General features: G+C 34.3%; 2 protein-coding genes, 1 long non-coding RNA gene and 1 other non-coding gene across 8 annotated transcripts; 2 read left to right on the top strand and 2 right to left on the bottom strand.

Annotated features, from left to right (window-relative positions):
• Positions 1-278: 278 nt before the first annotated feature.
• On the top strand, positions 279-25,997 carry LOC126915454 (collagen alpha-1(XXII) chain-like). Of its 5 annotated transcripts, XM_050720150.1 has the most exons (21): positions 279-445; positions 8,509-8,576; positions 9,049-9,171; positions 9,848-10,067; positions 10,985-11,201; positions 12,482-12,655; positions 14,279-14,350; positions 14,421-14,510; positions 15,067-15,174; positions 15,249-15,356; positions 15,511-15,724; positions 18,608-18,823; positions 20,570-20,757; positions 21,897-22,067; positions 22,392-22,589; positions 22,926-23,127; positions 23,438-23,539; positions 24,312-24,413; positions 25,165-25,332; positions 25,412-25,480; positions 25,552-25,997. In XM_050720150.1, exons 4-21 carry the CDS (start codon positions 10,015-10,017, stop codon positions 25,668-25,670), a joined length of 2,571 nt encoding a protein of 856 aa, XP_050576107.1. In that variant the 5' UTR covers positions 279-445; positions 8,509-8,576; positions 9,049-9,171; positions 9,848-10,014; the 3' UTR covers positions 25,671-25,997. The 5 variants fall into 5 exon arrangements, with proteins under 5 accessions (XP_050576107.1, XP_050576103.1, XP_050576106.1 ...); XM_050720146.1 differs by lacking the exon at positions 9,049-9,171; XM_050720147.1 differs by lacking the exons at positions 279-445; positions 9,049-9,171 and adding an exon at positions 8,419-8,438.
• On the bottom strand, positions 2,282-6,303 carry LOC126915458 (bromodomain-containing protein DDB_G0280777-like). Its single transcript, XM_050720171.1, has 3 exons — positions 5,938-6,303; positions 3,668-5,149; positions 2,282-3,619 (listed from the first exon to the last, which is right to left on the bottom strand). The coding sequence occupies exons 2-3, from the start codon at positions 5,127-5,129 to the stop codon at positions 2,718-2,720; spliced, it is 2,364 nt and encodes a 787-aa protein (XP_050576128.1). The 5' UTR covers positions 5,130-5,149; positions 5,938-6,303; the 3' UTR covers positions 2,282-2,717.
• Trnar-acg (transfer RNA arginine (anticodon ACG)) lies at positions 8,184-8,256 on the top strand. The gene has a single exon. It is a non-coding gene; the product is annotated as a tRNA-Arg (tRNA).
• LOC126915491 (uncharacterized) lies at positions 23,383-24,324 on the bottom strand. The gene is made up of 2 exons (XR_007710209.1): positions 24,082-24,324; positions 23,383-23,590 (listed from the first exon to the last, which is right to left on the bottom strand). It is a non-coding gene; the product is annotated as an uncharacterized LOC126915491 (long non-coding RNA).
• Positions 25,998-26,091: the final 94 nt, after the last annotated feature.

Genomic DNA, 26,091 nt, shown 5'->3' with positions numbered 1-26,091 from the left:
TTTATTTATTTAACGCTTATAGCGAACCTGATCAAGTCAAAAGCGTCAATACATACATATGGCAGCTTGTTACAAACGGTCGAAGTGAACGCGATCGCAGCCGGCGACAGAGCATGCAGGCTCCTTTCTCTGCGCGCACGACATGCTAATTCACGAACAACTGTAATTGTCTCTTCTCCCCGATGACGGAAGATGGAAAGCAAGATTGAATCTCCTTGAAGAGAGGTGGAGAGATGCAAGCCATGCTGTTCTCCAGGGCTTATCAGTTGGTGCCGGGCAGCCGTGCAATGCGTTGCCTCGTCTTGTAATTTAATTGTGCTTTCGATATTACGCGTGACACACATCGAACCCTTCACGGAATATATATGCCGGTCTATTGACTTCCGCTGACCAAGCAGCAACTATCGGAAGCCGTAGCGCACTTACATCCAGCCAAAGACTTCAGGTACGAGGCGCTCCAACGCGTCCAAAAGTTTCTTCAGAACAAGCCGGTAGCATGTAGACTCTCGCACGTGCTAAAATTTTGTCAAACTATCCGCATCGAGAGGTTGAGCGATCACGCGTAATTCGAATTCGTTGATACAGTTTCGAGATCTTTTTATTTGATAGTATTTTACCAATAAATTTTTAGTTTGTGATTTGTCTTTAACCCTTTCATGCTGGATATTGCACATAGGCAACATTGTATTGATGAAGAAGTAATGTTGGTTTTTGATTGTATTAAGAAACCTGTTTCGAATGAATAGAATAGTTTGCGGTAATATAATGTTATAAAGATGATGTTCCGCATTTATAAAACACTTGGTTCTCTTTAAAACTTAAAAGTCAGTTTAAATCGAGCAATTTTAATAGCTAGATATGAAACGACAGAATCTGTTTTTCATCAGTTACATTATATGAATTTAAGAAAAGTGCAAATAGAATTAATTGAATTTTTCCCCATTTTCTAATGAATTTAGATACATAAATCTATTTCAGGTAAAATTGGGAGAAATTATTTTACACTTTTTAAATGAAAATAAGTGCCATCGTTTGTAGTCCCCCATTTTCGATTCTACAGGACACTTTTCTATAGATCTTGACATATCCAGGTTTTACAAAATACTGTTTTACGTATGTATATAAAATATTTCAGAATGTCGACACGCCTAAATTTTAGAGAATGTTTTTTCAATCCAGATGTGTTTGATCTTTTTTTTTTCATTATTTTTCGAGCTGATGTCATTTTTCTGTATTTTAAAATGTAAATTGAATGTGTGGCTTAAAGTTTTGTACTGTTGTTATTAAAAAATGGTCATCAACTCTAAAAATTATCGTGTAATATTGCAAAATATATAAAGATTATAAAGTCGATATAAACGATATAAAATAACATTTCCAAATTCAAAAATATAAAATTGTCTTTCAATCGTCTTTTTCGAGTCCATTCGTAAACATGTCTAAGTTAGATATATTAAGAATATTTAATGACTTTCAATTTTTTGCCATGTTTCAATTTTTTTTGAAGTACATATCATTTTCCATTTATACTTTTGTGCTTTTTATTATTTACGCATATTAATTTACCTACCGAAAAAATCAAGAGGTTTGATGGAAATTTAAATTCCTTAACTGCCACTGTAATCCAATGTCCTTGCTAGTGTTCAATCGTTGTGTAGGTATTCAATTTACATTCCTCCTCTATCGTATCGCAAGTGATAGATGGAGCATTTCTATCTTTAAATCTTAAATCATTATCTCCATTGTGCTGTAGCAAGTGATAATTCTTTTCGTTGATCGTAAACGACAATATCCTTGTTGATAAATTTTAACTGGAACTTTCAACAACATATTTGTTTCAAAGGGCGAATAATTTCTGTGCTTTTTTAATTTCAATAATATCGATTGTAATAAGTTTTATTATATTTTTGTTTAGATTGTATGAAGCACATTTTTTTATAACTTTCTAAAGTGTATCTATCATGATGTGATAGAAAAAAAACTCAGATTGTGTTTCTCCATTTCGAAGAACATTTATTAAAAAAAGATATAAAATTCTTAAATTACTATACGTATGTATGTATTATTATAGCTCTGTACAGCAGAGTATAACTCTGTTCAATGTAAATAATCTAGTATGAAATAACAAAAGATGAAAATTGGGTGGTTATTACTGTAATAATTAATAATACTGATACAAAACACATACCTTGAACATTTAGGTAAATATTTTATAAAATATTTTAACAAATTTCGTTTCATCGTTACTAAGCACCTATATATAAACATAAATAAACATATATAATATACATACATATATCTATATTTTATTTACTTTGCACTAAATTCAAAGTCAAGATACGTATAACACAAACATAAGTAGCTTTTGGAACATTTTGGCAGCGATAATACTAAGTAGCATTTAAGTGCAGTTCCTGTTCATTTAATTCGAACATAGTACATACTGAACTTGTGTTCGATCAGTACATATATATGTTTTAACATACGTGTATATGTAATTTATGAAATATAAAAAAACATAATATAACGAAAGATAACGTTACAAGTAATGAAAGTTGAATAATTGCCGACATTAAAAGTACTTCAACTTATTCATTTCATAATATATGAATATTACACATTCTGAGGACATATCCACCATTGCAATAGTTGGCCACAGTTCGACACCATTCTCATGAAGCTATGCTTGCTATTTACCGATCCAATAGTTTCTATTGCTATTCATCGGTACCATTGACTAGATCTATTACGATCGGTCCTTTACTCCTACTTTCCATGTCGCCGGAACAAGGCACAAGAAAATGGCTAACAGATTCTTCTACGCTCTGCGTATTGTTATTTATTTCGAATTTTCCCTTATGATGATTAATATTATACTGTCCTATCATCTTAGATGTTATATTGATATTCTCATTACATGTCATTAAATTTTCCTTTGCACTATCAGATCCACATAATGTTGCTATGTTATTATAACTTTGCACTTTCGCAACGTGCTCCTTCATATGGGAAATGTATTTTTCTTTGGTTGAATTTCTACAGTCGAAATCCAATTCAGTTATTATTTTCTTCATTTTTTTGATACACTCATTCGTTTCGCTACATTTGGTACTAGATTTCGATTTTCTTCCTGTGTAGTCGGTTACTTTCTCTAGCAAGTGCCATCCTTCTCCTTCCATTCTCTTCATATCTCTAATGGCGACATGTAGCAACATCTCTCGCTCGAACCGAGTTGGTGACTCGTGATTGACATCCGCAGTGCTATGTCCCCGAACGATTCGCAATACTTCTTGCACATCATCATCGGAATTATCTTTCGCGATGTGAGTAGGAATTCTCATAATTTGTTGTTGCTGTTGACTTTGCTGTAGTTGCTCCTGATCTTTGATTTGTAATTGCTGTTCTTGTTGCAGTTGCAACTGTTGATCCGATTGTAATTGCTGTTCTTGTTGCAGTTGCAACTGTTGATCCGATTGTAATTGCTGTTCTTGTTGCAGTTGCAACTGTTGATCCGGTTGTAATTGCTGTTCTTTCTGAAGTTTCAACTGCTGCATTCCATCGTTGGAATTATCTTCGGTGGGGAGAGAGAAAGTTTCCGTAATTTCTTGTTGCTGTTGACCTTGCTGTGGTTGTTGCTGTTGACTTTGCTGTGGTTGTTGCTGTTGACTTTGCTGTGGTTGTTCCTGATGCTCTGCTTGTAATCGTTGTTTTTGTTGCAATTGCAGTTGTTGATCTGGTTGTAATTGTTGCTGCTGCTTTTGCCGCAGTTGCTGTTCTTTTTGTTCTGTTGACGCTGATTGTATCATAAGTTTAATAGGTGTATTAGGAACACTTCCATTTGGCACGATTATTGGCACGATTACCGGTAGTATTGCCTGTATCACATTAGAGTCATCCTGTAATTTTCTTAGTATATAGTTTTCTGTATTGTTTATAATAAAATCTTTCTGGACTGGATTTGTTGTTTCCTCATTTTCGTCAATGTTTTCTGGATTAATTTGCATGATATTCTTTGATCGAGTATTTATATTCTTTGATAAAGATGTAACACTATCATCTTTTTTGTTGTAGCCCGACAGTGACTTTGATATTACGGTGAACTGCGATTTATTACACTTCTCGTTGAATATTAAAGCATCATCTGAATGCGTTGAAGAGAGTTCCTCCGAATTACCATTTTTAACATGATCTTGTTCACGTAAATTGCACTTTTCAGTCACAAATGACAAATTTAACTCAAGAGATGAGTTTGGTGTAACACGAAGAGTAGCGCCACATTTTTCATTTGTGGATATATCGCGTGACTCCTTCAACCTGTGCGAAGAGTTAGTTTCCTCCTGCGTTATAATTTTCTCACGAACCGCCTGTGTACTTGCTACAATGTTGCTAGCCAAATATCGATTCGAGCATTGTACCGTGTGCACAGACGGGTTAAAACATTGGTAAGGACTATTACCGAACATGAGAGGATCGATACGAGAAGCAACACTTTCATACATATTCATGTCCGCAATTAATTCAATGTCACGATTCGACTCGGTTTGAGTCCACATGTCGACGTTATCTTTCTTCAAGTGCTTTCTATTCACCGATATTTTGGCGATAATTTCCTCTCCTATTTTCAAGGTTAAACGTAATTTTTTGTGTTCTTTTGTTGCAAAATTTTTACTAGCTTTGATTATTGAATGATTTAAAGATTTTGGAAAATTTTTGCAGATTTCGATTTCCTTCTCCGTACATTGAGTTTCTTTCACAGTCGTGTTACCAAGTTTTTCATGTGTCTGATGTTTTAACAAATTATGTTTATTTAAGTCAATTTTACACTTAAAACACTTTCCACATAGCTTACATATGTTCCCCAGGATAATAACGGAACAATCACGCAATGTTACACCACTGGGAATATTAATCTTTTTAATTTTACGATCACTGTTTGACATTCTATACTTGTACTGAAATCTTTTCATTTGAAGACCAATACAACGAAAGAAATCCTCTTTGCTGTTTATTTTAGACACGTCAAAAATGTGTGATTGGAAACAATTTTTTTCACCATGCCTGAGTGTCCTCAGTGAGTATCTGCCTGGATCTCCAATAGCGTTGTAGTCCCGTTGTATATGTGGCGCCATCTTCTAAAAGTAATGAATTTCTGGAAACATAAAATGATGAGACTGATTATTTTTCACATTGGAAATTAATAAGTAATAAATTTGATATAAAAGTAGTATGGTAGTATTTTGACAACTATTATTCGATATAGAGAATGTATGAATAATAGTCACAAATATTTACAATAGACGTTTAGCCCGTATAGGGTGTCATAAGTTTACGAAGTTAATTCATTCAGTTTATAGATGAAAATAACATTTAGAAATGTGTTTGATCAAGATGTAATAAATACGCGAGTTGTAACGATAGGAATGGATTTAATATTAATATATATTTAATACATTATTATTTATTACTAATGTAAGTTTATAATATGAGTTTAATTTATGAGATACTTTCTCTTTAGTGTTGCCTCTTCATTATGGTTATTTTTTAAAATAAATTGATATAATATATCTGTTTTATATTCATCGTTAAAAGGAGGAAACAAAAATGTCCACTATGATTTTAAAAATATTCTTGTTATTGATAGAAATACTTTTTTCTACAGATACTTTCTAGAAATACATCAAATGGAGATAAAACTACAAAACTATAAAATATCTTATAAAATATTATAAACTAAAATAGTAAACTTATTTTATTTCTCCCGTTAATTATTTATTTTGTAAAAACTGGAAAAAAGGAATTTACATCTTTTGCAAATTAAATAATTTATTTTATTTTTAATTAAATAAATAAGTAACATTTATCTTTTATTTTCTACTATTATACGTATGTAATAAACACTTAAAAATATTAAATATTCTGTAAAAATCCAGTACTTACAAGAACAAATATTGGTTAAAATATACAAGTCTTCAAACAGATAGAGGTTTTTCTTCATCATCATATCACATTGTTGGGAAGGAATTAAAACCTTCATCCCAAAAAGTATTGAGAAACTCTATGAATTTTACGATATAGGTATACATCACGTGAAAAAAAATTGCATGAGATGGCGCAATTCCAATGTTGCCGAATGTAAACACTATCCCCACTGCTATGACTATAAGACTGATATTTTGGCCATAATTACAAAGAGAATTGGTTCCGGCTAATTGATAAAAATATAAAAACGCATCTACAAATTTTTCTCCTTCAATTCAATTCAACGCAACACAGAAAACTGAAACTTTGGTAGACCCAACATAGCAGCGTGGCAACGTCACGTACTCATAGTCAAGTAATCCGATAAGACCCACGACGTTCAACCAATAAGAAGCAAGGTTGTATATAACACAACCAATCCCCGTCCTTATTTTATTCTGTGTTGCCTTCACTTATACTATGCTGTAACTGACTAATGCTGCATATATGTATGTATTTATCTTGCTGTTGCCGGTAACGAAAAAGAATTTCCGACACAGTATTGTTACTGTTTAACCAGAGACAAGACGAATGTATAGTGTACAAGAATAAAAAAAAGTAAATTCAGAAGAATATTCTTTACATTTACGTATCTTCATTATTATGTGCTTCTTTACTTACGCACCATTCGGAACATAAAATTAGATGTTCATGCCAACTAAAGTTCTATTTATAAAGGAAAGAAATAAAGCTTTTATTGAGATATATTCAGACTATACGAATTTATTCATGTTATTTTCTGACTTATACCTGAAAATGTTTAATGTCTTTGATTATTGAAGAGAATAATTTCCAAATAGACTTTCTAAAAGCAAAAATAAAAGAAAATTTTAATAATGTAAAAGTTTATATTTTATATTTGAAAATGTGCTTATAATTATTATGATATACATATGATATACATATATTTAATATTGCATAATATATGTTGCAAAACATTATAAATATATTATAAATATATTTTGTTTTTACACATCCATATTCTAATAAATTTATTTCTATTATATTCTCAAATACTATGAGAAAATATGTACATGGATACACAATACATATTATGTGTATATGTATATATATATATGTTTAGGCAGATTATGCTGTGAGAAATTATCAAGTTGTATCAACTTACATGGAGATAATCATGGATGCACTATACCAGACTAAACATGCTTCACCAAAAACATATATACGTATAATACACAGGAGTTTGATTAAATATTTTTGACTTATGATTTTGTAAATAAATTTAAATTAATTAAACATTAATATGACATTAAATGTAAATATTTGGTATTAGATAAAACAATAATAAATTATATTACTATAAATAAATAAATTGTACTAAGAAATTTAATTTTAATGAAAAGCCAAAATATCAAATTGCTGATTATTTGTTTTGAAAATTATTATTTTTTTAATTTTTTGTGAGAAAGAACCAAGAAATAAAATTAAAATATGTACAGTACTTCCATATATGTATGTATTACACTCGGTAAAACTCCCTCATTCAGCATCCGGTCGTCATTCGGTCGTCATTCCCACCATGGGGGGGAATTCTCCGCAAGGGGCCCTACTATTCCCTTTGTTTCATATACCGTGAAGTTTGACGATTTATGATGAGTAGTGTAATTTTATCCGAATTCACATGCGCATGAGATACTGATGGAACTTTTGTACTTTTAATTTTTTTAAATCAGATTTTCACGTATTGTCAAATTTTTCTGGTTAAAATAAGACCAAACACGATATGGTTTAAATAACTTTTACATAGATATTTAATAGACGAAAGAATATAAGTTTATATCATTAAATAAGTAAACATGCTACAAATTATATCGTGTTTGATCTTGTTTTAATTTGAAAAACTTTACGATTACTTTGGTAAAAGTTTTATTTAACAAAAATTAAAAATAAGAAAGTTTTATCGTTGCATTAGTATTGCCTCACTGGTATATCCCCTTTATCAAGATAACTTTCGAACCTTTCTCTTCCATTCGTGTTTTTTTCTACGTACGGTAAAACAGTGGGCCGTATTTATCTTTAGCATCAATTCTTTCTTCGATGAATGCCTTGATTAGATCCTACATGAGAATTTATTATAGATGTTTTTACAAATTTTAGTTTATTATTATGTTTAAATAATAAAGAGTAAAATTTATGATCACTAAGGTCCTGTGGCGCAACGGATAACGCGTCTGACTACGGATCAGAAGATTCCAGGTTCGAATCCTGGCAGGATCGACACTACTTTTTTTCTATAAAATTGTGTTATTAATAATAATATATGTATATTTATAGAACATTTTACGCCCTTGATCCACTTATATTTTATAGTAATATGTTGAGGTGTAACTTACTTATGCTGTTATTTTTGTTTTGACCGTACAAAAATTAGTCACAGATAAATACTACCTCTATCTATTGTTCGTGTTATATTGTTGTTATAGAATTTGTTATTTATAAACTATGTATATTTACTATGTATTATTATAGAATCAACTTGGATCTGCGGATGTACTTCTCAATATGGATATTCGTGCTTGTGCAATTCACACGTACGAGTAAGTTTGAAAATATAATTAATATTTAAGTATAATTTATGTCACTAATAAAGTTTATAGTTGTAAACCTTTCGTTATGTTAACTACATGAAAGAGACTAATATTTACGCTATATATGTATATGGATATGTATATTTTTCATCAACATTCATATTTTCAATACACTGATTTGGTTGGTTTTCAATACACTGATTTACAAAATTGCTGTTCTATAGAAAACAGAAAGAGGAAATGTTACTTGTCACGTCTTTCCCCTTTAGCCTTCAGAAACACTATACCATATGTCATGTTGAAAGCATTTCCTTTATTCGTCTAAAACAGTGATGAGTTGCTTCTGGTTAGAGGTTCATAAAATGAAGCACATACAAAATTCTATTTCATAAGATAATATCTATTACTCGCCTATTATCTTTATATTTAACTTATCATTATATCGCATAAGCGTTACCAGTCATCTCAAGGTGTGTTTCAGATCTCAATTTTGTCAACACGTTTGGGTCATTTCGAGCAAAAAGTGCTATACTAATGTGCCTGTCATCAACATGTTGGCAAAGTTTGTCGGTTGAGCTCTGAAACACCCTGTATACATACTTAGGTATGTATGCAATTGTTGTATTGTATTTGAATAATGCTTATATTATCGTGAGAATAATACCATCAGCAACGCCTGATCAGAATAATTCAAGTAGAAACTTATTGGGTTGTGTAACGATAGGGCATCATTTCTTCCTAACGATGTCACCCCACACTATCAATATGCGAACATATGTGTATTTCTCTCACACACTTTATTGCGCTTCTGTGTGTTTTAACTATCGCTTTTCGCTTTATCAATTGTTTCTAAAGTAATTGTAATAATAGGTATCGACTTTGTTCGATAAAAATAATCTTGCTCACGTATAATGTATATAATTACTTATAAAATCATCAGATCACTTTTAGATCGAATCCTGTTTTTCTATTCTTAATAAATTTCGTATGTTCAGGAAAGTATAAAAGAATCGTCTATAATACGCATGATTTTCCGTTTTAAGTCTACCAAAATTTTTTTTTAAGACATTAACAACCTATATTGCTCCCTAATAAGATAATATTATCATGGTTTTCTTTGTGACCTACATATATTATTTATCTAAAAATATGTTTACCTGAAACGATAGGAAGTTACAAAAAAGTATTATAGAAAGAAAATAGTTATGGTTTTAAAAGGAAGATACAAATAATAAAATATTAAATATTTTGCAAGGTTCTAATATTTTGGACATTCGTAGAATATACATCTGGCGAGGAAACAATCTTAAATTCTCCTCGTGGACCATGCGAGGGATACAAACAGGGCGAAGACGATCTTCAAACATTCGACTTCATCAGCAAGTTGAAACTAGATCCTTTGGAGACACATTACACTGGCGTGACGCGAGTCAGAGGTAGCAATCGTATGCAAATCGCCTACCGATTGGAAAAAGATACAGACATCACTCAACCAACCAAGTAAATTTTATCAACCTATTTGCCAACGACGTTTAACGCTAACCTTACGAAGCCCGGTCAAATGACCAGTTTCAAAATTTAATTTAAAATTGTATATTCATTGTTATTTTTTTATTTATCTAATTTTATTTAAATTCTTATATTATCTGATTAATCAATTTCTCAATTTTTTTTTTGCTTCTTTTTTTACCGAGAAAAATTTATCTCCTGACCTGTTTATTGTGACCGGTCACTTGACCGGTCGACAAATTTACATCTTTTTCTAAAGTTCTCTACGTGGGACCTTAAGTCGAGCAAGATCTAATCAACTATAGTTGCGTACATCTGTAGTAACGCCTTAACACAACGGAGTCTTAACGAAGGCTCTCGAGAAATATTTCTTAAGAATATACTCCCTTCATAATAAGTTCTCTATAGCTAAACGAAATCTAAATGCAATATCATTTGAGAATTACAAAGTACAGATCGAAGCCAACGAGAAATCAAATACGTCAAGGAATGAACAAATCTCGTAATATTCAGTACATTTTGTATTTTGTTTTATCTCTGAATATATTCACACGTTCAGTGAGAAAGTTATTGAAAAACAATTAAAATATAGGTAAAGAGTGTTCAGACGAACGAAGTTCAAAGTCTGAAAATGAGCAACTTCAAAGTGAGGATGATTTGTTTGATTATTTGTTTGACCGATTATTTTATTATTATTTAAAAGTTATGTTGTGCATTATTTCCTACAATAAATTGACAATTTTTTTCGAAAAAACAACATTACTTGTTGACAACGTTAAATGACCGGTTACGATAAGAATAGATATATGTGAAGTGCCGGTACGGTTAGCGTTAAAATTTACAAAACTGACCAATTCGATGGTTACGTATACTGACATACAAAGCCTCCTTTTTATATTGTTTGTCAGAGTTATACTCCCAAACGGATTGCCAGAGGAATTCAGCACGGCTTGCACATTTAGGGCCAGAAAACTGCCAAAGTATACTTGGCACATTATCAGAATCGTCGACATGGAAAACGAGCCCCAGTTTTTAATCGCAATGAACCCAAAAATTCAGACTTTGGATTTATCCGTGAAGAACCAGACAGGGGAACTGGAAACGGTGTCGTTTCCGGCCGATCGTGTGAGTAAAATTTTTACAACATTGTTAGAGATAATGTTATTAATTAGTGCCGATTAGGTTGATTCTTATAAGTACAGAAGTAGCGTCGTTTCTTAGATTAATTTATATTTATCCTTTTAGATTTTGATAATGACATTCTATTAGATTTTAATAATGATATTAGTTGGTGTTAATTAGGTTCATTTCTGTAAGTAGAAAAGTTTCTTAGATTAGTATTTAAAGTAGAGCGAAATATCGGCAAGCCAAGTGCATTTCCAGTAATCAATTCGATGGTTGTCACATCAAGCCCTGTTTAATGCAGTCGCCTCTTAAAAATGTCATCGTGGATCGCGTGATGATTAAAACGGGCCACGAGTGACGAGCATGACCGCGGATATTTCAAACAACGATCTCGCGGCATTCTCATGTAAAAACTCAAGCCTCCTGTCAAATATCAATCGAGAAACTGCGTTGGCGTATGAATCAGATCTTGACGTCGGAAATCGTGTCACGGGCCATTGCATAAGCCTCGTGCGAAATAGTTTAGAGGTTTTTCAGTGAGACCTGACGCAAAAGAACGCGTTCGGGATCCGTATAGTATTAAAAATACTGATGGGAATACCATTCGTCGTGTCATTTATAACGCTTCAAAGAAATGTTAAGCGTCGCGTTCTTAATGAACCGGAGATGTTCTGAATGCACCAGCAGAAAATTGCCTCCTGATTGCTCAAGATTACCTATTTAATAAGAAAAGAATTCTGTTCAAAGACACCTCGTTGAATATCTTGGGAATTAATAGAATTTTATAGCGGAGAAAAGAATTGAGGGATTCATGAGAAAAATAATTCTTGTCAAATTTTTGACTTTTTATACAATAATGTATCTCATTCGTCAGAATTTACAACATAATGGAATCGATATTATGATAAATTGACTTATCATTGATAGATGATAAATGATAAATTGATAAAAATTAAACGGTTCAACAAAACAACGTTTATGGAAATTTCACAACTTCGTAATATAATTAAAGATAGTTCTTTCTGTCTAAATGATATAATTACAGCTTGCTTACAATATTTCGTAATATAGTGAGTAAGTTAGAAAAGATTAAAATGCGTCCAATAGAAATTAAAAATACAAAAGTATCCTTTCATTACTCTTGAAAAAAAAGACGGAAACGGACAAGGGTCATTTTTGTTATGAGCCTTTTAATTAGAGAAGGTAGCAAATAAATCTTATTATTATAAGTTTAATATTTGCCTGGCAAAAAATTTGAGTAAGACGTTTGATTGAAACAGATCTTCGACAAAAATTGGCACAAAATTAATGTTGGAGTCTTCAAGGATAAGCTGGTGGTGTATATAGATTGCGAATACATTGACACACAAGACTTGGATCCACGAGGAACAATCAAAGTGGATGGCGAGATATCGATATCGAAAATATCACACAGCAAAAATGTTACTGTACCGGTAAGTTCGATCGTTCACCTTTGACATTGCGTACATTGTACATAGGAGAGGTAAGATCAGCAGTGTCGCATACTGCAAACTCGGCGTTCATTAGATAATTTTGATGCAGTATGCAATTATCGTCTATTTTGTCGACATTATTTTATCGATAACCTACTGCGGAATTTTTTATGAAATAATACGAAATCGTGTATGTAAATCTACACTTGAATGATTAAAATATTTAAATTAGTCAAAACGATTTGCATAGGGGGATAATTTATACAAAATATGCTACCTTAATGGCTATTGTCTTATTATTAGACTGCAAATATTGATGTGAATTCCTATTATGTAAAAGTAAGTAAAGGAATAAAACTTAAATCACATTAAATATTTTACATAATTTTGCATATTGTATATACCTCATGCATTTTTTAATTTTCCATAAATGCATCAAAATTTGCAGCCCATTAATTATAACAGGGACATTTTGACAAATATGAATATATGAGATAATTCAGCTTTAATCTATTAGACAAACAGAAAATTTAGAAAAAACGAATAAGAAATATTTTTTGAACAAGAGATGTAAACAACAAAGCTATAACTGATTTCTATGATACGCTGTATTGTATCATATATATGGTAGTATTCTTATATAGCCACATGACCGTATTTCACTAAACATTGCAATGGATGTTCCCGGAACGTCGGAAGAGTCTTTTAGATCTTTTATTCGACTAATTTCGATCAACTGAGCGAGGATCAGAAGGCGTATGATTGTAACGTAAAACACGCGAATTTCACAGAACACTGTGCCGTGACACATTCGCGGGGGATAACTCCCGTTGGTTCATGCGAGAAATGTATCCGTCGCATGAGACAATTAAGAAACACTTAATTAATAAACACTATATAATGAACGAGGCTAAGACATAACTGGGACAAGTTAGATTTAGTACGCACAAAGTTTAGAAGCGCAACGCGTACAGGAAAACATAATGAACGCGTTATTAGACCAATTTCGTGGCGGAACATCAAAAACTAAAAATAAACTGTAAACTGTAAATAACGTAGCATGTTGATAAAGCAATCGATTTTTTAATAATACGTTTTAAAGATTACATAAAATTTTGTTTTATGAAGTATTTTTTTTTCTAAGACGACCATTGTAAAATATAAAATGCAAAATGCTTTCCGAATATTGTTAGCGGTATTAATTTCATGAATGAATATGAATCAGAATTAGTAAATACCATAAGAAATGATTTAGTACGATAGCGAAATTTTTATTTGATTTTCAAGTAGAATGTTCTAGAAGAATAATATATTATTTCCTACAGAGAGTCCTTTTCCGAGGAGATTTTCAAACTGCTTTCTAACGCGCCGTCTTAAAGTATAGAGTGCATACATGCTTTTTCAAGGACCATCTCAATTCCATGAATGAATAGAAATAAAAATTAATAAGTAATGTATCGTCTCTGATAGAGTTTCTTTTTACAAAGAAGATTCTTGGGCTTTCTTTCTAAGATGCCATTTTAAAGGGTAGAGTGAAGAGCTCATTTCGAGTGTTCGTCTATTCGCGTTTTTACTTCTTGCTCTTAACGTAATATTTGCTTCTTCTCGAAAATATGTCTTTAGATCGATATTCAGTGGATGGTTTTAAATTGCGATCCTACGAGGCCAGAGAGAGAGACCTGTGAGGAACTGCCGGTAAGTCTATATATATTACACAACTTCGCAATCCATTAAGATCCCACGGTTGTAATTAACGTAATTGCAGAAGAGCCTTAGCAGCCCTTTATTACCTCAGAGAAGACCTGGCTGCGAAATTATCTGTCCACAGGGACCACCGGGAATTAATGGCACTAATGTGAGTCAGGGCTTCTCTTTAGTGATAAATATTTCCGTCTGATTTGACACTTGATATTGTCCAAGTAATACATTTACATAAAGTTCACATATGAATCAGATCTTTTAATATTAAATGCTAATTTGATTTAAAAATCTTCTTTAATACCTTCCATAAGATTAAGTATAAGATAATACTATTAAAACTATTTTTAGATAAATGGTGATATCCTTTGTTATATTATTCAAAGAAAGTAAATGCAACAAAAGATTGAAGTATACATAGTTCTAAATGAGACTATAGTGAAGACACGATAAGTCAGATTTTCTGTCTTTTATGTAAGAGAAACTTTAAAATACAATAAACTGTTGACTGATTTCATACTGTTTAAACAGCTTTTTTATTTGATTTAGGAATTACATATACATTCTTCCTATCTATTTATTCTAAATATTTTAGAAAGACTGATTATCATCTTCATCTGAAATTTAAAGTCCTACCAAATGTCTATTTCTTCCTAAAGTAGAAATTATCTAATATCAATACAATCTATCTATCTAATACAATATTTATTTAGGGTTTACCGGGTTTAACCGGATTACCCGGACCACCTGGACCTATTGGAGAACCCGGCTTACCTGGACAGCCGGGTTTACGCGGATCACCTGGAGAGCAAGGCAAAGTAGTGCGTTCCTATAAATATAACCTTATTTATGTTTTTTTATTTATCCTACTTTACGATATTACGATACTTACTAGGGACCACAAGGATTCACTGGTGCACGTGGATTTCCCGGAAACCCAGGTCCTAAAGGATCTATTGGGCCAATTGGACTACCTGGAGCAAAAGGAGAAAATGGCGAAAGAGTGAGTTTATTATTTTTACATATGTAAGATAAACATTATTACAAGACATTTTGAGAAATCACTGGAATTAGAATACATCTACAGTGGCTGCCACTTGATCCTGAGTCACTGAGTGCTAGTGTTATGATATTAACATTCAGTTTGTATTTTATAGGGGGACATGGGATTTCCAGGGTTGAAAGGAGACCAAGGCCTTCCGGGACCACAAGGTTATCCAGGTCCTCCAGGTCCACCAGGAAAGATCAGTGACTATCGTGACGCTATACCAAAATTTGTAGGCCCACCAGGGTCTCCGGGATATCCAGGTCAAAAGGGTTCGAAGGGTGAACAAGGAGAACGCGGCGACGAAGGGAAACAAGGTCAAAAAGGTAGTGGTTCGATATTTATTTTTAACCCTTTTTTTCTTTTAAGGATAAGTGTGGTCGTGTCAAATGTTAAACGTTAGCGTTAAATACCATTACGTAGATTTATCCGATAAGTAATCCTTGAACATCCGCGTAAACTAATTTAATCTTGTTAGAAAATCGCGTGGAGTTGTGTGTCTACGTGCACGCGCTGATTCATCGTTAAGCACATTATTGTTCTGGTAGTGAGCATAAAATAGTTAATTACTACTCTCTTCAACAAAGAACTTCTGCATATTTGGTGACAAATATTTCTGCTTAAAATAATTTATATTACGAAAATGAATGTTTTATGAAAATGAATTAAAAATATATTTTTAATGAGATTATGTTTGAAAAATTTAGCTTCTGCATGGGGGAATAGATTTAAATTCATTAGTTTTATCGCTTTTTCATGATTGAATTTATTTCTTTAATCGGTAACTCATCGATAGACAAAGTATATTCTATTTTCGGTTAGCTAACACTGTTTTCGTCGCTTGACGCCGGTCGATGAACTTGAGTCTGAACAGTTTTGGTAGTATTGTATGGACTGGACTCGAACGTGTAGACGTATTCACACAGGTATCATTCTGTTTTCGTGGATCGTCAAAATTTCTCTAACTGTCAGAGATCAGTGCTCCAAAAACATTCTATCTTTGTTAAACTTACTGACGAGTTCACATACCTTTACCCCGTCAACATACTTTCCCACATATAAGAGCAGGGACTTTTTGAGTGCTTGTCTACGTACTCTTTGTATATTCTTTAGAGTTTTTACTTAAATTTAATTTAAATATACTTTCGTTTAGGAAGGATATTCGACATTTTCTTACAATTACCTGGAAGCTCTTCACACTCTTTTCAAAATTTCCGTATACAATATATATATACATTATAGATGATTATAACTTGCTCTTTGAAACTCTCTTCTAGTGTTGTGTAAAATAATATCGACTAATAAGAAACATTTGGTAATGATTATTTTGATTTAATATAATTTGTGCTACAAAAATGAACATTTTATAGGAATTAAACTTTGTTTCTTAGAAAGATATAGATATGGGTAATTATAACTTCTACACTCCTCGTCAAAAAGATAATGCAGGTGTGTTATCTTTAATTTCTCAATGACGCATGTAAAGTTTTTCGTCTTTTTACCATAATCTTCGACATTTTTTAAGAATTTGTATATTACTCTATGACTTTATCTTATTACTTTCGATATTTTTGCTACTAATAACTGTTGTTGTTTTAGTTCAACAATTTGCTTTTTTCCGGACTCGTTTAATTTTTTCCGCGTCCCATACTTACAAATTTATATAATATTGTACCGTAATCTTTATTCATTGATGGATCATGAACTACTGAATAATTTCTAAACATATTAACAGAGTGTGTTATCATTTCAATCTTAGTATGTAATAGTTTTTCTTTGTTACACACTAAACCTCATAAGATTTTTAATTATTTTCAACGAAACGCATATCCTGAGCTCATAATGTTTTGATATTAAACGTTACAGACGAAAAACTTTGCACGCATTATTGAGAAATTAAAGATAACACACCTGGGTTATCTTTTTGATGAGGAGTGTACACTGATTCTCCGTTGTAAATGAATAACGAACCCTTTGAATCTGTTAATGTGTTAATCATAATGTTACCAAAGGTTATTGACACTTTTGAAGGAATAATTCCTCCTAATAAAGTATGTCAGCCTCATATTTAAAGGTCGAGAGCAATTGTTGTAATGGTTTCAACTATCCAACCAACATATTTCCACTTATTCTATTTTACTCTTTTCTTCTTTTTTCCTCTTCTCTTATAAATATACGAAATGTACGTAAATTTATATTTTCATAAACATAGCCGAAGTAATCGAACCTAGAAAAGACTTACTACGTCTACTAATTGTTATAACGATCATTCTACTTTAGAAATTCTATAGATTATTGTACCTTATTTGCATCCTACGCACTTTTGTGCTTTTAAAATTCTTTATAAATGTATAAAATTGCGCAATCTATTTATAAACTATAAATTAGACATTTATAGTGTTATCTGTATACACCTAATGCTTGCTACATGAATATCACATAGCCCATATTTGAAGCTCACGTTCTGGAGAAATTATTGTTGATAGTTAAGATACATAATAAATATTTTGTCCTTGTCGATTCTTCCTTTTGGACTTTGTAATTTCAGTACTGATATCGCAGAGTATCATTATTATCAAAAGTTAAAATCCTAGTATTCTTTGATGGGTGAAATGAAAACAATATATTAACATGCATATTGACGTCGCGTCGACCTAAATACAGCTATTCGAAGCGATTGTAAATCAATTTGTTGCAATCTGCTGTAATACCCGTAAACCATTCCTTTTATTAATTGCTAAATGTATGCCGTTCTCGTGATAGAGATGTCTATGTAACAACTCTTAACGTGTATCTAATCGTGAGCATTTTAATCCTTCGTTAGTAAATGATCTAGTTTAAACGTTTGATGATAAATTAGCAATCAATGTTAATATCCTACTTATTTATAGTAATTGTAAGTTTTAGAAATAAAACTAAGTCCAAGCCTACTCCTAAATCCAATTCTAAGTCTAAATTTTGATTCTGTACTTTAAATCTAAAGTTAAGTGAATAGTTAATAAGTGATGTAGTAAATCCTAGCAATTAGTACAAACATTTAAACAATCTTTTGAAATTCCCTTTTTAATCCTTACCATCGAAGTCTCTATTTCTCGGGATAAATTCCTTTAATGGTTTGACTTGAAACGCGCAACAAAATTATTGCAAGTAATGTATAATATTAGGAGTTGGTCAGGTACTTCTACATAATCGATGTAAAATATGTTAAGGTGAGCCAGGAGAACGAGGTTTTCCAGGGCAAGACGGGTCTCCTGGTTCAGAAGGAAGATCAGGGCTTCCTGGCTTTCCTGGACCTAAAGGAGAAATAGGATTCCCGGGAGTACCAGGTCCTCAGGGATTGCAAGGTCTTCGTGGTGAAGCTGGTGCACTAGGACCACCTGGAATTCAGGGTCAAAAAGGAGAAGCTGGAGAACCAGGTCGTGATGGTAAGTTAGATTGAAATATACACTCCTCGTCAAAAAGATAACTCAGGCGTGTTATCTTTAATTTCTCAATGATGCATGTAAAGTTTTTCGTTTGTAACGTATAATATCAAATCATTATGAGCTCAGAACTACTGAGCAATTTCTAAACATATTAACAGAGTGTGTTATCATTTCGACCTTAGTATGGAATAGTTTTTCTTTGTTACACACTAAACCTCATAAGATTTTTAATTATTTTCAACGAATCGCATATCCATAATGTTTTAATATTAACTCATAATGTTTTGATATAATGTTTTGATATTAATCGTTACAGACGAAAAATTTTGCACGCGTCATTGAGAAATTAAAGATAACACACACCTGGTGTAAATTCGAGCTATCGCGGGGAGACGGGGTCGCGAGAATACGCGTCAACGGGAGTCGTAAATTCCCGTTACGACTGTAATAATCGACACCATGAATAGTTCGATCTCCTTATTTCGGTTAGGATAATAGGGGTGGTTGTTGGAGTATAACACTGTGATTCACAGAGTTATAAAAATGTATATTTCCAACACTTTGTACAATCACACAAATTAGTAATGCCGTTGATTAAGATACAGGTGACGAAGAAAAGGATTACTCGTAGATGAGAGACTCCGTGTATATGTTAACTTTGATTGACTAGCTAGACACTTTGAGAGCTATAGGGACTCTCGGACCTGTAGGCACTTTGAGAGCTATAGGGACTCTCGGACCTGTAGGCGCTGTGAGAGCTATAGGGACTCTCGGACCTGTAGGCACTTTGAGAGCTATAGGGACTCTCGGACCTGTAGGCGCTGTGAGAACTATAGGGACTCTCGGACCTGTAGGCGCTGTGAGAGCTATAGGGACTCTCGGACCTGTAGGCGCTGTGAGAGCTATAGGGACTCTGAAGTTCGTTCTGATGTGATTACGGAGGAAAGCTCGGTATGGGTGTGCCCTTTGAACGAAGAACGCGGATTCGTTGCTTACATTTTTAGTTAGAAAAGTGAGGGCACTGATCCGCGATGCCAATTGGTTATGACCAATGTCGGGAAGGAAGATACGAGAAAGAAGCCTTCTACCAACGTGATTCATGGGCGACATTGTTTATGGGAAAAATCCGGATTTTCCGTTAGGTACATCTCCGCTTTTTGCGTTAGGCCACTACCCGCTTTCTCCGTAATTCTTAAGGGCGCGTAATAAACCCAAGAACCTTTCTAAAAACCAGCCGAAAACACTTCTAGGATTAGAAAATCTTTTCGGGCAAACAGATTGACTTAAACCATGCACACAATGCAGTTAGGAGTTCAAATTTATGGTGGGTCCTTGGGCTTATTGAGGGTTCGAAGGACAGCACGTAGATCGTTGGCTGTCAAGCCGCGCGGGATGGAGTGCAGATGTCTTGCACGGCGTAACACCTGGATTATCTTTTTGGCGAGGAGTGTAATACATATGAGGTGTATAGGTCGTGATAGTTGTAGCTGCTGCCTGTAGAGGCCGAGATGGGTTCTGCTGCGGCTGTAGATGTCGCTGCTGAGGTACTGCTGCTTTTGTTCTAATTTAGATGTCGTGGAAAGGAAAATCGGACTACGGTCGTCGGGATTTGAACCTGGGGTCCCGAACGTCCGTAACCTAAGGCGCTAACCACTGCGTTGTCGTCGTCCGACACTGGTTGGTGTCGAGTGCCGCTACACATATCTTGGTATCAAAATCTTTAATACGTTTAATTTATTTATTCAGGTTTGCCAGGTTCGATGGTCGGTTCCATTCTACCAGGACCACCTGGCCCTGAAGGTCCCCGTGGTTTACCAGGAGAAGATGGTTTACCAGGAGTGAAAGGAGAACCTGGTCCTGTTGGTCCACCGGGTCTCCCAGGTTTGCAAGGAAAGGATGGCGCTCCTGGTTCTCTAGGACCCCCAGGATCACAGGTAAATTTATATATTCAACTTCAGATTTGAATCCCGAATTTAATTCTTCAACAATCGTATTACTTCCGGTAACTCTGTACCTAATCCAGGATCCATCCCTCGGTTGAGGCGGCCACTAGCTGTGCAAATATAAATAGTCGGACCGCAACAATTCTAAAGAACTGTCATAAAACTAAGCATTTGTTTTTTACCTTAATTGTTATAAAATATATTCAACTCGAGACGTTCCTTATGGTTATTGCTCTATCAGGTAAAAAGTGCGAAGATCGGGTTTTTCCCATGTTCAATGGTCGTTTCATCCGCAAGCAACCAGTGGTGAGACAACTGAGGTGTAGTAGTTAGTAGTTTGTTAATGGTGATAGTGCTACTCTGTTGGTATAGATGTCGCTACCGAGGTACTGCTGCTTTTCTTCTAATTTAGATGTCGTGGAAAGGAAAATCGGACTACGGTCGCCGGGATTTGAACCCGGGGTCCCGAACGTCCGTAACCTAAGGCGCTAACCACTGCGCTGCCATCGTCTGACACTAGTTGGTGTCGAGTGCCGCTACACAACCAACACCCAGCAATAATTTTCCTCTGCGACAGCATCGTCACCGAACTTGTTTGGTTTGTCATCCTTAGATCAGTCAACATCTCTGGACTAGTTTGTTATCTTTAGATTAGTCATCTATTTAACTTATGGCGGCGCACCAGCAGCACCACCTATCACCCACTACTATCGCACTTTAAACTTATATCTATACACACAGAGCATAACTGTCTATGTCTACAGGTTGTTGGAATAAAGTGTTACATTGTAACCTGTTACTCCAATGTTATAATCAGTTCAACCATCTTTATTATCCTAAACGAAATAGGGATCGATCACTTCGTAGTGCCGATTATATAATCGTAACGGGAATTTATGATTCCCGTTGGCGTGCTTCCTCGCGTCTCTCCGCGAACGATTGAACAAATCGATTTTAAGAATTGCAAAACTATTCGGATAATCGAACATTCGAATGTAAGATGTTGAAAAAATTGAGCTCCTTATCGCATTTAGAATTTCTTTTGATTCTTACTATGTAAATAGACAATTTGAAATTTAGTTTAATTTCAATCTGAGTAATGAATTAGAATACTAATTTAATTGTTATAGGGTTCACCCGGTTTACCTGGAGAACCAGGTGTCCCAGGTCCTCGAGGAATCGAAGGTGCTATTGGTAAACCAGGACTACCAGGACTCGATGGACGATCTGCAGAAAAAGGCGACAGAGGTCATCAAGGAGAACAAGGTCCTGTTGGACCACGCGGTTTACCTGGGAGTGTTGTAGGTTTAATACGCTTTAAATACATCAAGGATCAAAATTCGTAATACAAGTCGAATCAGGAGAGATTCTATAACTCAAAATAAGACAAAATTTCTGTTCTACATTTTTAATTTATTTTTGTATGTAGAATAATCCCTTTCCAATTTGCCGCTTTTACTCACTTCAATTTTCTCCAAAATGGAACTTCCAATCCAAGTTCGTTATTTTTCGTTTTACTTTGGGTCATAAAATTTTTCTCACTTCATTTGCGCTATGCATTGAGATGCACGGAATATATCATTGTGATCTAAAAAATTCAAAAAGGTAGAAATATGCTTTTTTAGGGTGCACCGGGTTTACCTGGAGTCGCTGGTATTCCAGGATTAGAAGGGCGGCCAGGTCCTCCAGGTGCCCCAGGTCCTCCAGGACCAGCAGGACCACCAGGAACAATTTCAGACATGTTAAATACAAATAATATATTGGAAACTATCGGCAGTCCAGGGGTTAGTGGACCAAGAGGTGCATCAGGTGCTCCAGGATTAGTAAGTATTTCAAATGATTATTAAGATGAAAAATATCTATTATTGTTAAATATTCGTTTGATTCTTTAACCCATTGTCATATTACTCTGTTCCTCCTAAAAGCTCCTTTGTGGTAATAATTTTACCGTCCATGTGTTGTAATGATAAAACAGAGTTTGGTAGGATGATTTAGAAGTTGTTTTAATATGAAAAATCTTGGGACTTTTGACCATATGTAAGATCTGTTATTAAAAAGAAAAAGTCAGTAGTTGACCGTACATGTCACTGGAATAAATTTCAAAATATTGTTTTGAAGTCCTTAATTTTGTCGTTACATTCATTGTTACTAAAAATTAGCCAGGTGAGAGAGGACCTCCTGGAGAACGAGGTCCAGAGGGTCAAATGGGACTACCGGGAATACCAGGAAAAGATGGGGCTCCAGGACTTCAAGGACCGCCAGGGATTAGAGGGCAGACAGGAATGCCAGGAGTTCAAGGACCGCCAGGCCGAAGTATCATTGAGTCAGAAATTCGAGAAATATGTACCAGTGTGTTACGAGGTGGATATTTACTACTCTGCTTAGTGATGCTATTTTTATAGGGCAAGCAGCTGGATACTTATTACACAGCCTACTTATCTTCACTAGGTGTATACTTATTCGAAATTATTATGTTATCGTGACACATGAAATTAAATAGTAGTATAGTTGATAACGCGTTTAAGAAAATTTAAGATGATGTGTAACGAGGTTACTGTAGCAACAATATTTTTATACGACGCGGGTCATTCTTGGCAAAACAGCTATATGGGCTGGTTTATGTAAAAAGGTAGAAGATAACTGTTCCTTTTATTGGTACGTACATATACAGAACAGATGACTGAGATGGCAGCACAGATGCAAGGTCCACCTGGTCCACCTGGTCGAGGCCGTCCAGGTCGTCCTGGATCACCTGGTCCACAAGGTCGCCCAGGTACAACCCCGAGAAAAAGGGTTACCAACCTCATTTGCCTGCATTTGATCCCTTAACCGTAGAACGTGATAGTAGAAATTATCGTACTATGTGTTTTTGGTGTTTCTTTCATTTTGAAAGTACAGTCCTTAATTACCAGGAATATTTAGCGCATATGGGACATGTTGGAAAGGAGCTACAATAAAGCCAAAAGGGAAGAACACATATTATTAACATGTTTGAGTGGTTCTGTGTTCTTCCCTTTTGGCTTTATTGTAGCTTACATTCTTTCCAACGTGTCCCATATGCGCTAAAGGTAGCGTCTCTTTGTAGTCCCATTATTTTCATAAACATTTCGAATTTTTGTCCTCAAATTTGATAATGCAACTGTTAAGGGCGAATATATAGACGATGAGATCAAGTACCAGAATAGTATATGTATACATGACATTTATAGCTATATAGATGAAATTTCTGCATGTAATTTTAATACGATGATTAGGGACTGTATCTTTTCCTCAGAAATCCATAGTAGACGATGAATCGTCATTACATAAAAATACCTTCAGCGTCCTTGATAGTCATAGCGAAACATCACAATGGTTGTTGCTGTCATCGTTCCGTCATGAGTTGCTTGAAATTTCACTTTCATCCTTAGTTAGAGTCAGCATTCATCAGCGACGTGATTCATGTACACGCACGTCCGCTCGATTAACAATTGATCGATCGGAGATTAACAACTCACGTGGCTGTGTACATCTATAAAGATGATGGAATCCTGCATGTGTCACAGAGAGGCTGAAAACACTAACAGAAGGTCTACGAGGGCCACCCGGGTTGCCGGGGCTGGCCCGACAGGGTCGTCCCGGTCGAATAGGAACCCAGGGCATCCCAGGTACCTACTAGATCAAATCTGCTCTTCTCAATTAATATGTTCTATCTAACATTTCTTCATTTTTCAAGATATGTTGAAATATTTGAAATTATCCATGTATTTACTTTTGAAATAAAGTTATATTATACGACCTGTTACGAAATGACAGTTAACCACTTTGAATTGAATGGCAAGGTTGGCACAAAGAGAATGGAAAAACTTCGGTTTTCTTCAATTTCGAAATGGTAGACAGGATATTTTAATCAAGAAGGACAGAAATATGCTAACATCTTTTCTTCCTGTATGACCTCTGTATCTGTAACAGTAATAACAATGTTACATTACATTTGATTCATTATTCCTTATTATATTAATCCTGCTGCGATCCTCGAATTATATTTCAATGTTATTCACATTTTAGCAAACGAGAAAGATGTTTAATACTTTAAGAAAATATTAGACATAAGATAAAAACGAAAAATCATATATACCAATAACAATTTTTGTATACGCTACTTAAACTTGAAATATCCTTTAACGTTGGAAAAATACATTTAGAAAATGAACGAATAAAAATTAATGTAGGGATGAACACTAGAAAAAAAAATAACATAGTTAGATTGTACTTGGATTAATAAACAGTTAGCAACTCCAAGTTTACAGTATTAAATATCTTGATATAATATGTATAATTTTTCATCTTCAACGTTAAATTAAATAAAATAAATGAAATTAAATTAGACTTCAATTCTGGTAAAAAATTGCTCTTCAGGTGATCCAGGTCTCCCAGGTTTACCCGGAGAGCGTGGATTTGTCGGATTACCAGGACCACAAGGCGCCATAGGTCCTCAAGGTTCACCTGGTGAACGGGGTGAGAAGGGCGATAAAGGTCAGGAAGGCGTTGGCGTAGAAGGTCCAATGGGTCCGCGAGGACCGCCTGGTAGTACACATAAACTTTTTTGACATTATCACTCGGTGAATTTATCATTCTTTCTTCCTGACGGAAATTATGTTAATAGGACCACCTGGCAATGATGGCGTTGGATTGCCTGGAAGGCAAGGAGAACGGGGGGAACCAGGCAGGCCAGGTAAAGAGAAAAAAGTTACAAACACGTTTTTAAATTCTTCTGCTGGTATTTTTAGCTTCGTTTATCAACAGGCATTCCTGGGATGAGGGGGCCACCTGGACTTCACGGATTACCCGGATTTTGCGAATTCTGTAATTATCCAAGCGCCACTTACTTACAGTATTCTCGCAGCGATGAGAAAGGGCCCTAAAATCATAAGTATTTCTAGGAATTAAAAAAAATATTTAGATATAAGAAGAGCAGTTAACATCGCAAATACGATTAACCTTTCGCTTAGCAAACAGTTAAAGCATCTTTCAAACCACTGCCATATGAAAAGAATACTTTTTGTCGATCATGCGTGTTTAATAAAATAAGTATTCGTCAGTGAAGAATGATTCATACCAGTTACTTTACATAATATGTATATACATAAAAAATTTCTAGGTGTGTTCCAAAGCGTTTCAACGCGTAGGATATATTTTTAAATGTAGTTACGAATATTTTTTGAGCAAAAATAAAAGAAAATGAGAGAAAATCGTAATTCATAATTTCCTCAAATATAGACATATTTGTGGCCACATGCGACCATCGCGCGCGCAATGGTCCGATTCCTTGTTCTCCCGTCTAAA

This window comes from Bombus affinis, chromosome 4 (genome assembly GCF_024516045.1).
Source record: "Bombus affinis isolate iyBomAffi1 chromosome 4, iyBomAffi1.2, whole genome shotgun sequence".
Lineage (NCBI taxonomy): Eukaryota > Metazoa > Arthropoda > Insecta > Hymenoptera > Apidae > Bombus > Bombus affinis.
Note: the sequence above shows the minus strand (reverse complement) of the source record. Positions and strands in the feature narration are given on the sequence as shown.

Excerpts from the sequence above, each read along its gene's own strand:
- LOC126915458 (XM_050720171.1), bottom strand. The coding sequence starts at position 5,129 with ATGGCGCCACATATACAACGGGACTACAACGCTATTGGAGATCCAGGC. Across the intron at positions 3,620-3,667 it reads TCAGGAACAACCACAGCAAA|GTCAACAGCAACAAGAAATT; the intron begins GTCAACAGCAAC and ends AACCACAGCAAG.
- LOC126915454 (XM_050720146.1), top strand. The coding sequence starts at position 8,528 with ATGTACTTCTCAATATGGATATTCGTGCTTGTGCAATTCACACGTACG. Across the intron at positions 11,202-12,481 it reads TGTCGTTTCCGGCCGATCGT|ATCTTCGACAAAAATTGGCA; the intron begins GTGAGTAAAATT and ends TGATTGAAACAG. Across the intron at positions 22,068-22,391 it reads GCGGTTTACCTGGGAGTGTT|GGTGCACCGGGTTTACCTGG; the intron begins GTAGGTTTAATA and ends ATGCTTTTTTAG.